The following is a 13,442-nucleotide window of genomic DNA, read 5'->3' on the forward strand; positions in this document are numbered from 1 at the left end:
TTTATCGCTGCTCTTGCCGTGTGTGTTGGTTTATCGGCGTCTCTGGCTCTCTGAAAGAAAAGGAGGAGGGAGGAGGGGAAGTCAGGGATTCAGGGCAGAAAGAGTGCCGCCTCTGGAGGGAATATTTATGGGGTTCCGAACTGGACCACCCGGTAATTAAGACGACCCTGAAGCCGGGGCGGGGCAGCACCATCATCAAAAACCCTCCTCTCCTTCCTCGCGTGTGATGATGTACACTGGCGGAATTTTCGGGAGATCCGAGATCCCAAGATTGTACGGTTATTATTTACCCGACATCCCCCCCCCCCCTACTCGCGTATATAACTCTCGAGTGAGTCAACTGTTGAGTGTATTGCATGGTTGCGAGGTGGGAGGAAAACAAAAAAAGGTTGCAAACAGGGTGGGAAAAAAGTGCGCGTGTGGGAAAACTGGTGCTCGCCTGGAGTTTGAAAAAAATCGCGATGAGTCATCGGATTGATTCCTCGAACGCGTGTGTCGGTGCGGGTTCTCGATGAAGGCACTTTTTTTTCTTCCTTTTCTTTCTTACGTCGTTAATTGGGCGGCGATGCGATGTGCGCGCGTCATGTGCCGGCCGCCGCTATTGTTCGAGGGTGGCGAGGGAACGTGTCCTCACTCTCCAACGATCGGTTGTGTCTCTCGGGGAGAGCCGTCTTTGGTTACCATTTTTTTTTTTTTCCTTTTTTTCGGGCGGCTCTTTCGTCGCTTGTTTCGGAGGCGGTCCGAAATTTAAATGTCGTGTTTCCGGGCGCATCTCATCTCAATGTTGTACGCGAGCATCGGTTTTTTTACCGATTTCTGCCTGGGGGGGGAGAGGAAAGATGGCTCGCTAAACTTTCAACCGAGAAGATTGCCTTTTTACGTGTGGGTATAAAACAAAAATTTGTTCTTTTTTTCTTTTATTTGACCAAATTGGACGAAAAAGGTTTTTCAGGTTACAGGGTGACATTAGTTTTTGTTATACAAACGCTTGCCCGTAATAGTGTTTAGTCCTGTTTTTCTTTCTTTTTTCTTTTTTTCTGTTGAGTGAATTTGCATTGGTGAAACCATTATGCAAAAGGATGAAATAATTGAAAAAATCCTTTGGAATTTGACGACGCGTTTTCGGTAAGAATAAATATATTACGCAAGTCAACTGTGAGAATCCCACTACCTAAATTCTAATAAAAGAGCATACAACAGTTTACAATGATTAATCACCTGAAATGGTAAAAAAATGTAACTTATCTGATTTTAAATGCAGAATTGATGAGCAAACCCTAATGATTTTAGACAGCAGCACAAAAGCGCTTGTAGACGGGTGGACAATGGAAGCCGAAACCCCATTTGTGGGTATATACAGGCATGGCATCGAGAGCTGAAACCTATAAAGTAATATAAGAATCGTTTCTACGGAGTTGTAAAGCAATATTTTTCATTTACTGCGCTGTATTGCGTAAACAAAAGTTTACTTTTGAAATCTCAGTAAATCCGTCTTTTTTCAAATATTAGAGGTAAGTATGAAAAACGTGCAATAACAGTGCGCTCAAGTAATCATTTGGTGGACTTATTTCGTAAGGGGCTATCTTAATACAGTTATTTAAATAGTCCAACCAAAAGAATTTTGCTCGTCAAAAACGTGTAATCAAGTGAGTACTTTCAACATCAAAGCAACTGACGTTTATGATTTAAACAGATTATTATTATTAAATGAAATGTAATACACGCTTTGCTATTTAATAATTTTCAATACTTGTTTGGCTGTTGCTGCAAAGAGCGTCTGAAAAAACCACTCGCACTTTTTTCACAACAGCCAAAGCGAGACAAGTCAATTTACGGAAACGGTTGGGGTAAGAAGAAGAAAAAAAAAAAAAAAAATCCAAGAGCTCGTAGCAACTACCACTTAAATTTCTAAAAAACACCGACCATAGCCAAATACCCGTGGCCACTCGCACCTACTATATATACGTAGGTTCGCACGTTGATCGAGACCGGCGTAAAAATCGGCCGATCTCTCGAAGAAGGAGGCCGTCGTGGGAGGTACAACTTGAATTCCGAAGCTCGTCCGTTCCTGCCCGCCTCTCCTCTGTCTGCGCCGTTGCACGCACGCGCCGCCGCATTAGGCCGATAAATCAAACAAATTTCACGAAATTGTCGCCCCTGCAGCAGAACAAACACGATTTTCAGAGCCGCCACTCTAGAGGGAGAAAAGAGCGCATAATTGGGCGCCAGCAGCTGTATATAAAACTACGGTACTGGTGCGTGCCTCTCGTCTCCGGGCTTTCCGAGAAATGATTTATGTACCATTTTCTCGATTCCCTCGCCGCGTTTGTGGGACGCTGCGCCCCGGCTTCCATAATAATACACGTGATGCACTACCTAATCTAAGCCCCCGGCAATTTATTAATGCCAACGGCTTGTTAGCCTCACACTTCGATGACGCCGCTGTTTCCTCCTCCACTTGGTCGCTTTTCACGTCCGTGGACATCGTCGGCTCTGCATCCCGGAAAAGCTCTCAAAGTGTGATTATTGATAAAAAAATAAAAAAATTTAAAAAAAAGTTGGTAAATAGTACCGATGAGCTCCCTGCGTGAGGGGTTCAAACATCATTTTTGTAATCAAATTTTTTTTTTTTTTACTTCAGTGCTCCAGTTCCTTTAAGAAATCTATCAAAAGAAGGTGACTTACCCCCATACTTTTAACGTAACTTCAATAAGCGAGGGCCATACAACCTTTTCACTTAATTTACTCGTACAACATTATAATGATCAGGACTTAAACTTGGGTTTTTCGAAACAGTTGGTCGTTTACTGCACCCTCGGTAGGGAAAATAGTGATAGGCACACAAGTGCCATCCAACCGTGGCTACCCCGTACGCTCCCTCGGGCCGGAAGACAGCCCCGTTGACGATAGTACTCCTGTTATGAAAATTGCCATTTTATCATTGTCCCTGAAGACTCCAAATAACATTTAAACGTGACTAAGGAAATCGGGTGAGGAGGAACAAGGATTGCTAGTAGTTGTCATTGGATTGAGAGCAATGGTGTAAGTTTATGGTTTTTTAAGTCATTTTTTAAAGATGAAAAAAAAAAAAAAAATTGACGGCAGCGATGTAAGTAATTTTATTGTGAGACTTGTAAGCATTATTAGTTTTTTAAAATTTTGTACCACTTATGCAGCCGATAAGATATGGACACCCATGCGATCAGCGATCGCAACAGTAAGTATACATACCTGCATCATTTTGTCTAACCAAGTGTTACTCGATCATCATACACTTATTTGACGTAAGTGCATAATAGTTGATAACATTGACTGCAGCATAATTGCATTTAAGGTGAAAAAAGGCCATATTAAAATATTTCACTAAAAGTATATAATAGCCCTTCGTTTCAAGAGCAGCATATTTTCTACGGGTAATAGTATAGTTATGCAAACTATGATCTATAAACGATTATCATAGGTGTGGTTCAGAATGGCTTTTGAGCTCCTCGTCGACATGGGCACTTATTCTGTAAACCATACAAGTTCACATGGTACTTTTTTAATACATTTAGATTTCACGTATCTTTAAACAAAAAAACTAAATTTACTTTGTGCGATCGTTTCTCACCGCAAGCTCCAATTTGTTTTTGCACGCGTGACCCCCATTCCCTCAAAAAACTCGAAAACATTTTCAAAGCGTTATGTTCACCAAAAGAGAACGAATTCTCCTACGAACTAGTTAGGCAGACGCAAGTTAACCGGAGGAGAGAAATAAAGAGGGGGCCGCGAGCGAATAACACACGAGCGACGCTTTCATATAGTCCCAGGGCGCGCGTGACTTAGACACAGTCCACGATTACTATTATTATTGCCATTACGCGAGAGAATACCCAGAAGCCGCGCAGCGGGCGGATTTGGAATCATTGTTGCCATTATCGAGGATTCCACGTAAGAAGGAAGTATCGAATGAGCTTTCGAGCTTGCGCGGCTGGTAACCAAGTATACGTATACATATGTGTGAATTTGTTGTGTCTAGGCGTTTCGCACGATTGCATCGTATATGTGTACATATATACGAGCTGATTTTTCTCACGGAACGGGTTTGAATACACTTTATCGCGCAGCTGCGAATCAATCGAGTTCTCGAGGAAGCGTGCAATGCTCCGCAGAAACGATAAATTTGGTCGGTAGAAAAATCCAAAGGGTATACGTGTACATCAGAAACGTATAAAGGGGGGGACTTTTTTTTCCTTCCTAAACTAAGTTGTTGAACAGCAACATCACAGTAGCCGTTAACAAGTGCCCAATATTGTGGAGCAGCCGGGAAACGGGAAGCCATATTTTTACGATGCCCATACAAATGTTGATCGAGTCAATTGATTCGACACGCCCGGCGCGCGCGCGCTCCCCCTTTGTGCGTACCTGGCTCGGATTTTGAAATATTCGACCCTTCTCGGAACGAATTACAAACCTCCTTTGCCCCCCCCCCTTTCTCTTCTCCCGCGTCCGCAGCTGCGTGTGTGTTTTTAGAGAACTGACTTGTTAAAGCCGACATTTATCCCCGCCTCCCTTCGAACAAACGGCTTATTCGATCTTTGTGTAAACACGCCTAATTTCATTGTTGAGCCTCTTACACCGTAATTGATTGAACTGGTCCGGATAAATTTTTTTTTTTTTTTCTCTTCTTTTTCTCTAGATCCGGATTATTGCATGTCCAACCAAATTCTAGTTGTACCTTTTCATTTCGTAAAACAATACATGACCCAGTTCCGCTGGAATACCTCCCTACATGCACAGATGGTCACGTATCGGTAAACGTTTGTAATTTTTGTAAAGGAATTTGTGTGTGCGTATATATACATCGAGAATAATTGTTGGACCAGGTGATCGTCATTTAACTCGGCTGCTGCACGAGATGTATCCCCTAAACATCATTATATATCGTGGCGATCTTATCTGTACGTAAGAAAAAGACGATTCATCATCTCTTGATTGGTAAAACCTCCGTCTATATGTGAAACAGCTCTATTCTCGGTCAAGAGTCGTATCACGAAGCATTTCGATCTCTCGTTTGATCATTATTCTTTCTACTTTTACCGAAAAATCAATTACCACCGGTTCTCTATATATATATATATATATGTATACATATATACCTACCTTGGCGCGAACAAATAACTTCCTTGGCTCTCCTTCCGACCTCTACGTACATGCTCACCGTCGTCATCCCCTGTCGTCTTGCCAACGCCATGTCATCCCACCGGTTCTCCTGCTCTCTTTCTTCCTCGGAGGCCCCATCATCCGAGGTCCCTTTCGTGCGGGCCTCCCCGCGGCTGCTCGTTGGTTTTCGAGTCTCCTCCCGCGAGCGCCCAGAGACCGGCGGAGCTATCATTTTGTGTGTGGCCAAATGAGAGACCACCTTCGTGGAAGGCACTTTACCGCGCGCGCGAACCTCTCTTTCTCTCTGTGTGTACCACGTAGCCCCCTTGCGCTGCTCCCCCAACCGGGAGAAGCGGGAAGAGGAGGAGAGAGAACGAGGAGGATGTATCCCACAGCCCCTCCGGGGGCCCCCGGAGTGTGTGTGTACGCGCGCTCTGTGAGAAACGAGCCGCGGATTTGCTCGTCTCCCCTCGTTTGCCCCTTTTTTTTTTTGTTTTTTTTTTTTTTGTTTTTTTTTTGTTGTTTTTTTTTGTGTCTCTCCTCCTCCTCCTCCTCCACTACATCTTCTTTTTTCCTTCGGATTTTTGTTCTTCTTGCTGCATACTTACCCTCCGCCCGGCCTTTTTGCTTATTTGAATTGCAAGTGCATTATTTTCAGTGAAATTACTTGTGTTTGCCCTCGCCTGATGCGACCAGCTTTTAATTGACCAATAGTCGCGAAGGGGAAGAAAAAAGTATAACCGCGCACAGTAAAAGAAAAAAAAAAAAAAAAAAAAAAGCACGAGCTGTAGATGATGGTGCAGGAAGGTAACAACTTGACCGTACGCGATGTTAATGCCAATCGTTTATCCGGTGGATGATGAGAATTTCGTCGCGGGAGGAGATTTTTAATTTCACGTAATGCGAATGTACGGAGGAACGTATGTATATATATACACATATATTCTTTTTTTAAGGACCGAAATTTTTTCAGCGTCGGCAAATTAACTTTGAAGTTATGCCAATTACGCTCTGCTCTCTTCTCTCACGTGGCCGCGCGGCCCGGCCATCCGAAAAAAGATAATAATTTACTACGGGGTTAAAAATACAAGTAAGCGCGAACGCATTCTTCGAGAATTTGCGTGCATAATGAAAGCTGTTGCCGTATATTATTATTATCATTTTTGTTGATATTATTTGTTTATTTAAAACAGCAAACAACTTGATCTTTCGTGAAAACATCAATGGAAACACGATCACGATGAATACGTTAATGTAATTAATGTATGTCTGGGGTTAAAAAAAAATAAATAAATTCGATACAGCAGTAGCTTTGATGAATTTAATTGCAAAAGTAGTACATATGTTTAACCAAGTTTTGCGTCTTACCAAACGTGTAAAATATCACTATGTGACGCAAATCTTATTTTCGTAACATTTCTCAGATATCAATAAATCTTTTTTAATAAGATGTGATTATTAGATGCCAAACTCTTCAATAGTCCTGTGCAGCTTTTTTTTCTACTTGTCAATTTTTTCGCCTATGTGAGCATACTAACAAGAATTGTGCCTCTAAAAGGAATAATTAGATAGTTTTTCTTTAGAACGTATAAGGTATGAAATAACATCATTGTCCTTTGGAGAAAGTAGCCATGCGCCAGGTTTGTTGAGTCATAAAAACTTCAAAACAACAAAATATCTTTCTCTCATCCCATTAAAACGAGCTTACAAACATTCAAGTACGTAGGTAGTCTCGTATTTAAGTTTATACGACGCACATCGTACAACATATCTCCTCACAACCATAATGTACTCTTTCTACACGTACGTACTCAAATTTCAAATATTTTTGTTCATAAAACGTCAATTTTTATACTGCTAAAAAATCTTTCTACATTATCTAAAAATATTTTTGAAAATAGCGCTCTTTAGTTTCAGTGTGACCATCCCTATTATATTTATAACTAGTAACGATAATCTTAAGCTCCGAAAGAGCAGTCTATGTTGCCCATCTTAGTAGGGCTATGTAAATTTCTTTTTTTTTATAAATTCAGACATGTATAACTGCAAAATCAATACTTCTTACCTAAACAAATGTTATTAAAAATTGACAAGTGACGCATACTCATTTTATAACACCACAAGTTTTCGTTGCTCTCTTGCATGATTTTATCATTGTTGAATTTGTTTATCCAGTAGCAACTACGATATATACTGGCTAGTGGCCTACGCATTGTTGATAGTGGCAATAATAGTTGGCAATCTCACGACCATAATAGCTGCGAGGCTCAATCGTGAACTATTCAACACTACCTCCAACCAACTGATCCTCAGTCTTGCCATTTCGGACCTCCTCGTGGCTCCTGCAATACTTTATGATATAATCTTAGACACATATCCAGCTTACAATAGCAAATATTTATGCATACTAAGGCAAGTAACAAATAATAATGAAATCGTTTATTTAAAAAATTGTAACTTTTCTTTAAATATATATATATCAAGGGTGTAGTATAAACTTTCAACCGCTTTTTTTTCATTTTAACAGGTTCACCTTTTTATGTACCGCTTTCCACTATAGTTTCTACAACATCATAGCAATAGCTGTAGATCGTTACGTCGCAATAGTTTATCCGTTTGAGCATCCAACGTATATAACCAAAAGTGCAGTCCTTATACTAAGGGTTGCCAATTGGTTTGTAGTATTGCTCATATCTACAGTACCTCTTTACTGGAACACCTTCGAGGTTGGCTGCAGCTGCGAAATTGGTACCGTCATTCCCAGGTATGCAACAAACTTACACACGCGAGGTTGCCAAATCTATAATCCGTTCTTTATTATATACATAATTACATTGATTTTTCAACTGACTTAAGATTTATAAAAAAAAAAAAAAATAGAATTGGTAGTTTAGTTAGTCCCCAAAAAGTTATAAAGAAAAACAAATTCATCATTACGAGTATTAGATGTATACGAGTTAATATCAATGAATTAATTGAAACACTTTTATTTATTCTCGCGTGATTGATTTTTGTATTATCTTGTACCCAAAACCTTACGCACATTATAAATAAATGTATGTAACTGGTATGGCTTGAGCTATAAAAATGGCTCTTATGACAAATCATTTACCTATCGAACTTGATGCACGACCTACTGTGTGTACCTATGTACTTATTGGACTTTCAATATTTATCTACAAGGAGGGACGAATCATGGAAACGTTTAATTTTTTTTTTTTTTTCCAGGTACTACATAGAAGCCATAGTGGTACCGCATTTCACAACAGTCTGGCTCAGTATATTGATTATCTACTGGAAAATTTGGAAAGAAGCGAGGGCGTACACGCGAAGATCGAAAGCGAGGTCGCGAGAGATCGGCCTCAGCAGCAATGCCAGCTACAGTAAAAGTAACCAGGTATTCATACACACATACGCATAATCATAATGTATCTGGTCTGAACATTGTTCATTGGCACTTATTAATTTTTTATTTATTTATTTTTTTTTTTCAAGACTGTACTCACAATCCTAGGCTGTTTTACACTTTGCTGGTTCCCTTTGATAGGGGTTTTGTTCCTGCAAGTTGTAACGCTACAATCCGACATTATTCGTGGCGTATTCTGCGCGGCATACTGGATAGCAATGTGCAACAGCGGCCTCAACCCTTTGATCTACGTCTGGAAAAATCCACTGTACCGCAACGCTTGTTGTTGCTTATTAGGGACCGAAGCGAGGGATCACAACAACCACAATGCAAATCGTTTGGGAAGACTGAGCGGTTTGCCGAATAAGTCGACGGTGGCATTGCCCGACGGGTGCGAGCTCCAAACTAATACAGTACCAAAAACTATCTCGGTCGAGATAAACAATGGAATCGTTTGACACCATGCGACTTTTCGCGAAGAACTTGATATTAAATATAGCATCCGACGTTTATGTTGAAATTTGATCGTTAATGTGTACCTGTGATTAAATGACCGTACCTTGGAGTATTTTCTAGTTTTACATGAATTTTTCACTCAGAATGCTTTTCTGTATAATATCGAATGCATACTGTGTTTGGCTGTGCATATTTTTGTATAATAAAACAAATACAAATTACAAACCTTCAAGTACTGTTTTTTATTACATCAAAAGTATTTTTACGTACTGTGCCCGATAAACAAGGTTAATACTATAGTATTAGTATAAGAATATGTGAATTTTCATTTTAAAAAAATTATTTCAAATGCAATTCTTATTAATTTTTAACACGTGATAAAAATATTGAGTAATAGTACGTTGGATACTTAAATAGACAATGTAAATAATTTTACGTGTATATTTTAATTTGTCCTGACGTGTCTTTTCCGATACATCGAATCTTTTAGAAAATAAGATCCCAATGTTTTCCTTACGTAGACTTGGTAGAATATTCAGTTTCAGTCGTTATACGAATAATAAAAGTAATAGTAATATTAACAACAATAATAATGTAGTAGTAGTAGTGGTACTCCTAAATGTATATGCCATCAGTAATTAAACGTACATATTATTTGTCTGAGTTTAAAAAAGAAATGGTAAAATGTGTTAATAAAAAATTCACTCACAAATTTCAGTTACCCTAAAAACATGGATAAAAGAACTTTAAACACCATTTTAAAACTATTTCTGGGCTGATAAAATCCTTCAATTTAGTTTTATCCGGATTTATCCGGAAAGAAAATCACTTTACCTTAAGGTTGTATGTTATCAACACCCTAATCGTCATTTAATAGCTTTTTATCTTTTTTTTCACCTCGTTCATGTTTAAAAGTAACTTTTAGTTTTACGCCCGCGTTCACATTGTATGGGCGTGCATAGTTCTTGGCTCTTGAAACTTATTTTTGCTGATTCGTAATGAAATCATTCGTGAGGATTATCCGAATTTTTATACTTTCAAAATACGCTGTAGGTAGGTTGAAAGAGAAAATACTTCAGTGAGAAAGAAAGTGCTCATCGTAGAGGGATACTTTGAATTTTACAAGGGTATGTTACATCAATGCAAACTTGAAAAATAAGTGGAATTCACTTGTACAGTGAAAAATGTTTGGACTTACATTAGTTTTTTTTATTTTATACATTGATTCGTCATATTGAAAAAATTAATCGTATGTACTCAGTTTTAGACCATAGGCCTTGTAAGGAATCAACTTTATTATTTTATCTACCACATTTTGTTGGTAAAACCAACATCCTGTACATCCTTGTTGTTTATAACTTCTTTAACAAATATTCCGAAGAAATTTTTCAATAAGTAAAAAAAAATTTTAATTTCCCATTACAATAATATTTGCTTAAATTTTTCGATTAAATCAATACAAACCATTTTTATTAATATCAAACATAGCTTAATAATCGTAATAAATTAGCACCTTGATGCTTAATTCAATTTTTTTTTTTTTTATTACAGAGTGACTGCGATATGTGGGGGTGGATAGTAATCGACATAGTACTGCTAGGGATGGTTATATTTGGCAACATCACGATAATTTTAGTGGTGACGTTGACCCAAAAACTGTTAAGTATAACTTCCAACCGCTTGATTCTTAGCCTCGCCATTTCAGACCTTTACATTGGTCTGGCAATAATATACAATATCATTATTGTTCATGGATTTCCCCATTACAATAAGTTCCCATGCCTACTCAGGTAAGTGTAAAAAATTTATTAGTATTTCAAAAAGTAACAAAAAAACTACACTTCTGAAAAAGATTAATACACTTAATCTAATTAAATGAAAAAAACAGCTTATACTTTTTTTTAAGTGTTAAACAGTAATATTTATGAGAGAACCCGATAATTATAATTGTAAAAACGTAGTTCAAAAGATCTCAAAAGATGCTACGTATACGTATAGTATAAGTTTATACACTTAAAATCAAACATTTTATTTATTTTGACAGATTCATTTTTCTATGTTGTGGCTGTTTTGCAAGTTTCTACAACATCTTAGCAATAGCTATTGATCGTTACATATCAATCATTTATCCACTTGGGTACCTAAAGTACATGACGAAAAAGGTAATATTTTGGATGATAGCTTTCAATTGGAGTACAGCTTTACTTATATCTACGGCACTCCTTTACTGGAATACTTACGAGCAGACGCGCTCTTGTACAAGATACTCTGTCTTTTCTAGGTATGCGAACAACTTTTTTTGTAGTCAAAAAATTTACAACTTTCTACTAATGATATTTGATAATGTTGTGTAGGTACCACTTGGTAGGAATCATCGTACCAAATTTTCTTATCATCTGGCTAACCGTTTTAATAATTTACTGCCGAATTTGGAAAGAAGCAAGAGCCCACAAGCAAAGGTCTAAAACGAGGTCGAGAGAGAATGGTCAGACCTGTAATACGAACTACAGCCGAATTAATAAGGTACGCACGTACATTCACACCAAGAGATACAAATAAGTTTATGCTCCTTTTTTACTTTTAATATTATTTTTTATACGTTTAGACTGTACTCAAAATACTAGGTTGTTTCACCCTTTCTTGGTTACCCTTTATGATTCTTGTAACTTTAGAAGAAGCTAACGTAAAGTTGAGTCCTAAAGTAACTCGCTTAATATTTTTGATTGCGATGTGCAACAGTGGAATGAACCCATTGATATACGCCTGGAATAATGACAAATTCTGCAATGCCTTCCGTCGTTTGTTAAGGCCAAAGTCACGCTCTCACAACGATTATTATGCGGGGCTTAGACATCAAATCTCAAAACAGAAGGTGATAACAGTGAGTACGACCAAACACGAGAACCACGAGCTACAGGCTGTTGTTGCTCTGGAAACAATCTCGGCGGGTATTGATGAAAAAACCATTGGAAAAGATGCGACTTAACAAGTGATAAAAGTAAAATTTTATGAAATTTAAATTAGGTTTTTTTTTTAACTCGGTGATAATTTAAATCGTGACGTTAAAGGTAACTGATGACGTTTCATACCTACCAATTTGAATTTTGATATAGTCGACATGCAGAAAACTGTCGATATATAGTAAGTCACTAATTAAAAATTACATTAAGCTTTTACTTAATTACTTATCGTATGTATGATTTCCTTTTTGTACAATTTACCACGTAATTAATGACTACAATGTATACGATGATTGAAAAATATCAAGAATTTACTGAACGTAGTTGCATTGGTTAATTAAATAAAATGAATAAAAATTATCTGTACAGTGAAATTTCTGTACTCGTACAAAATTTTATCCTTTACGAGAATTAAAGATATATACAGAATAAGGTATTGTATATAAGCTTAAAATTTGTAGAAAATTTTCATACTGAAAGCGACAATTACGTTATACATGTGAAAAATCTGGACAATACTCCGTGTTCATATCACGTTATTATATCCGACTTATCAATTCTAATCAAAAGTAAACTTCACAATGTATGTACGAGAAAACATGATTTTACATCCTCAAACAGATGCCTAACATTAAATAAAAAAAGTTCTCTATAATTATCGCTAAATTTGAAAAAGTATGATGAATTAAAACGTTAACAATATGTGAAAAATTTGAAGAAGACGAAATGTCAACAGATAAAACATTCTGGATACATACGAGAGAAAATATCTAGTCCGGACAATGTTCAAATCGTGCTTGCTGGGCAAAACGCTTGGATAGTAGGTGAATTTCTAAGAATGTGGTGTTTTCGTTGAGTATAAGTTGTTGTTCGTGAATTTCGTGTGATTCAATTAACACACGAAAGTACACTTTCTCTGTCTGATACCACTAACGTGTTTTTCACAAGATTCGAAAAAGTGGTGAATCATTGCCACTTTCGAAAAATGTTTACAAGTTGGGTCTGTTTGCTCAATAACACATGAAATTTTGTACATTTACCGAATACCAACAATTGTGCCCTCCACCTCTCTCTTGTGCTTCGCCAGTGCGGTTTACAAGTCGATATCGAATATTTTCTCTTACATATATAAAACTAAGAATTTATGTTAAATAAATGAACTTTCTTTTCTAAATACATGGTAAACAATGAATATCATGTAGGCATATAAAATTTATGTGCAAATGAAAAGTGTTTGTTGAGTTTTAAGGCATTTATCCTTCCCAGATAAAAATAAAAAACAATATTATTACTAAGGAACTATACAAATTATTTATACACAAGTATAGTACAATCATAGAAAACTTTGATAAGAAATCTCACACTAGTTATGATAGTTTTACTGAAAGCGTTAATTAGAACATCATGTGGCGTACGAACAAGTAAAATTTATCTAATGCACACAGCTCAGACAGTTTTCGAAGAAGGTATTAAAAAAA

At 37.4% G+C, this 13,442-nt stretch overlaps 2 protein-coding genes across 5 annotated transcripts; both read left to right on the top strand.

Annotated features, from left to right (window-relative positions):
• The first annotated feature begins 6,640 nt into the window (after positions 1 to 6,640).
• LOC149374738 (histamine H2 receptor-like) lies at positions 6,641 to 9,124 on the top strand. Of its 2 annotated transcripts, none has more exons than XM_089592052.1 (5): positions 6,641 to 6,945; positions 7,318 to 7,554; positions 7,670 to 7,906; positions 8,371 to 8,539; positions 8,638 to 9,124. In XM_089592052.1, exons 1-5 carry the CDS (start codon positions 6,929 to 6,931, stop codon positions 9,004 to 9,006), a joined length of 1,029 nt encoding a protein of 342 aa, XP_089448178.1. In that variant the 5' UTR covers positions 6,641 to 6,928; the 3' UTR covers positions 9,007 to 9,124. The 2 variants fall into 2 exon arrangements, with proteins under 2 accessions (XP_089448178.1, XP_089448179.1); XM_089592053.1 differs by having other exon boundaries at positions 8,690 to 8,767.
• Positions 9,125 to 9,948: 824 nt separating this feature from the next.
• LOC149374739 (dopamine receptor D2-like) lies at positions 9,949 to 12,219 on the top strand. Of its 3 annotated transcripts, none has more exons than XM_089592037.1 (5): positions 9,949 to 10,131; positions 10,556 to 10,794; positions 11,049 to 11,285; positions 11,359 to 11,527; positions 11,610 to 12,219. In XM_089592037.1, exons 2-5 carry the CDS (start codon positions 10,568 to 10,570, stop codon positions 11,988 to 11,990), a joined length of 1,014 nt encoding a protein of 337 aa, XP_089448163.1. In that variant the 5' UTR covers positions 9,949 to 10,131; positions 10,556 to 10,567; the 3' UTR covers positions 11,991 to 12,219. The 3 variants fall into 3 exon arrangements, with proteins under 3 accessions (XP_089448163.1, XP_089448165.1, XP_089448164.1); XM_089592039.1 differs by having other exon boundaries at positions 11,744 to 12,219; XM_089592038.1 differs by having other exon boundaries at positions 9,949 to 10,057.
• The last annotated feature ends 1,223 nt before the right edge of the window (positions 12,220 to 13,442 follow it).

The sequence above is a fragment of the Copidosoma floridanum genome, unplaced genomic scaffold, assembly GCF_036245765.1.
Source record: "Copidosoma floridanum isolate Cflo_tuat_1 unplaced genomic scaffold, Cflo_Japanese_pri ptg000014l, whole genome shotgun sequence".
In the NCBI taxonomy this organism is placed as follows: Eukaryota; Metazoa; Arthropoda; class Insecta; order Hymenoptera; family Encyrtidae; genus Copidosoma; species Copidosoma floridanum.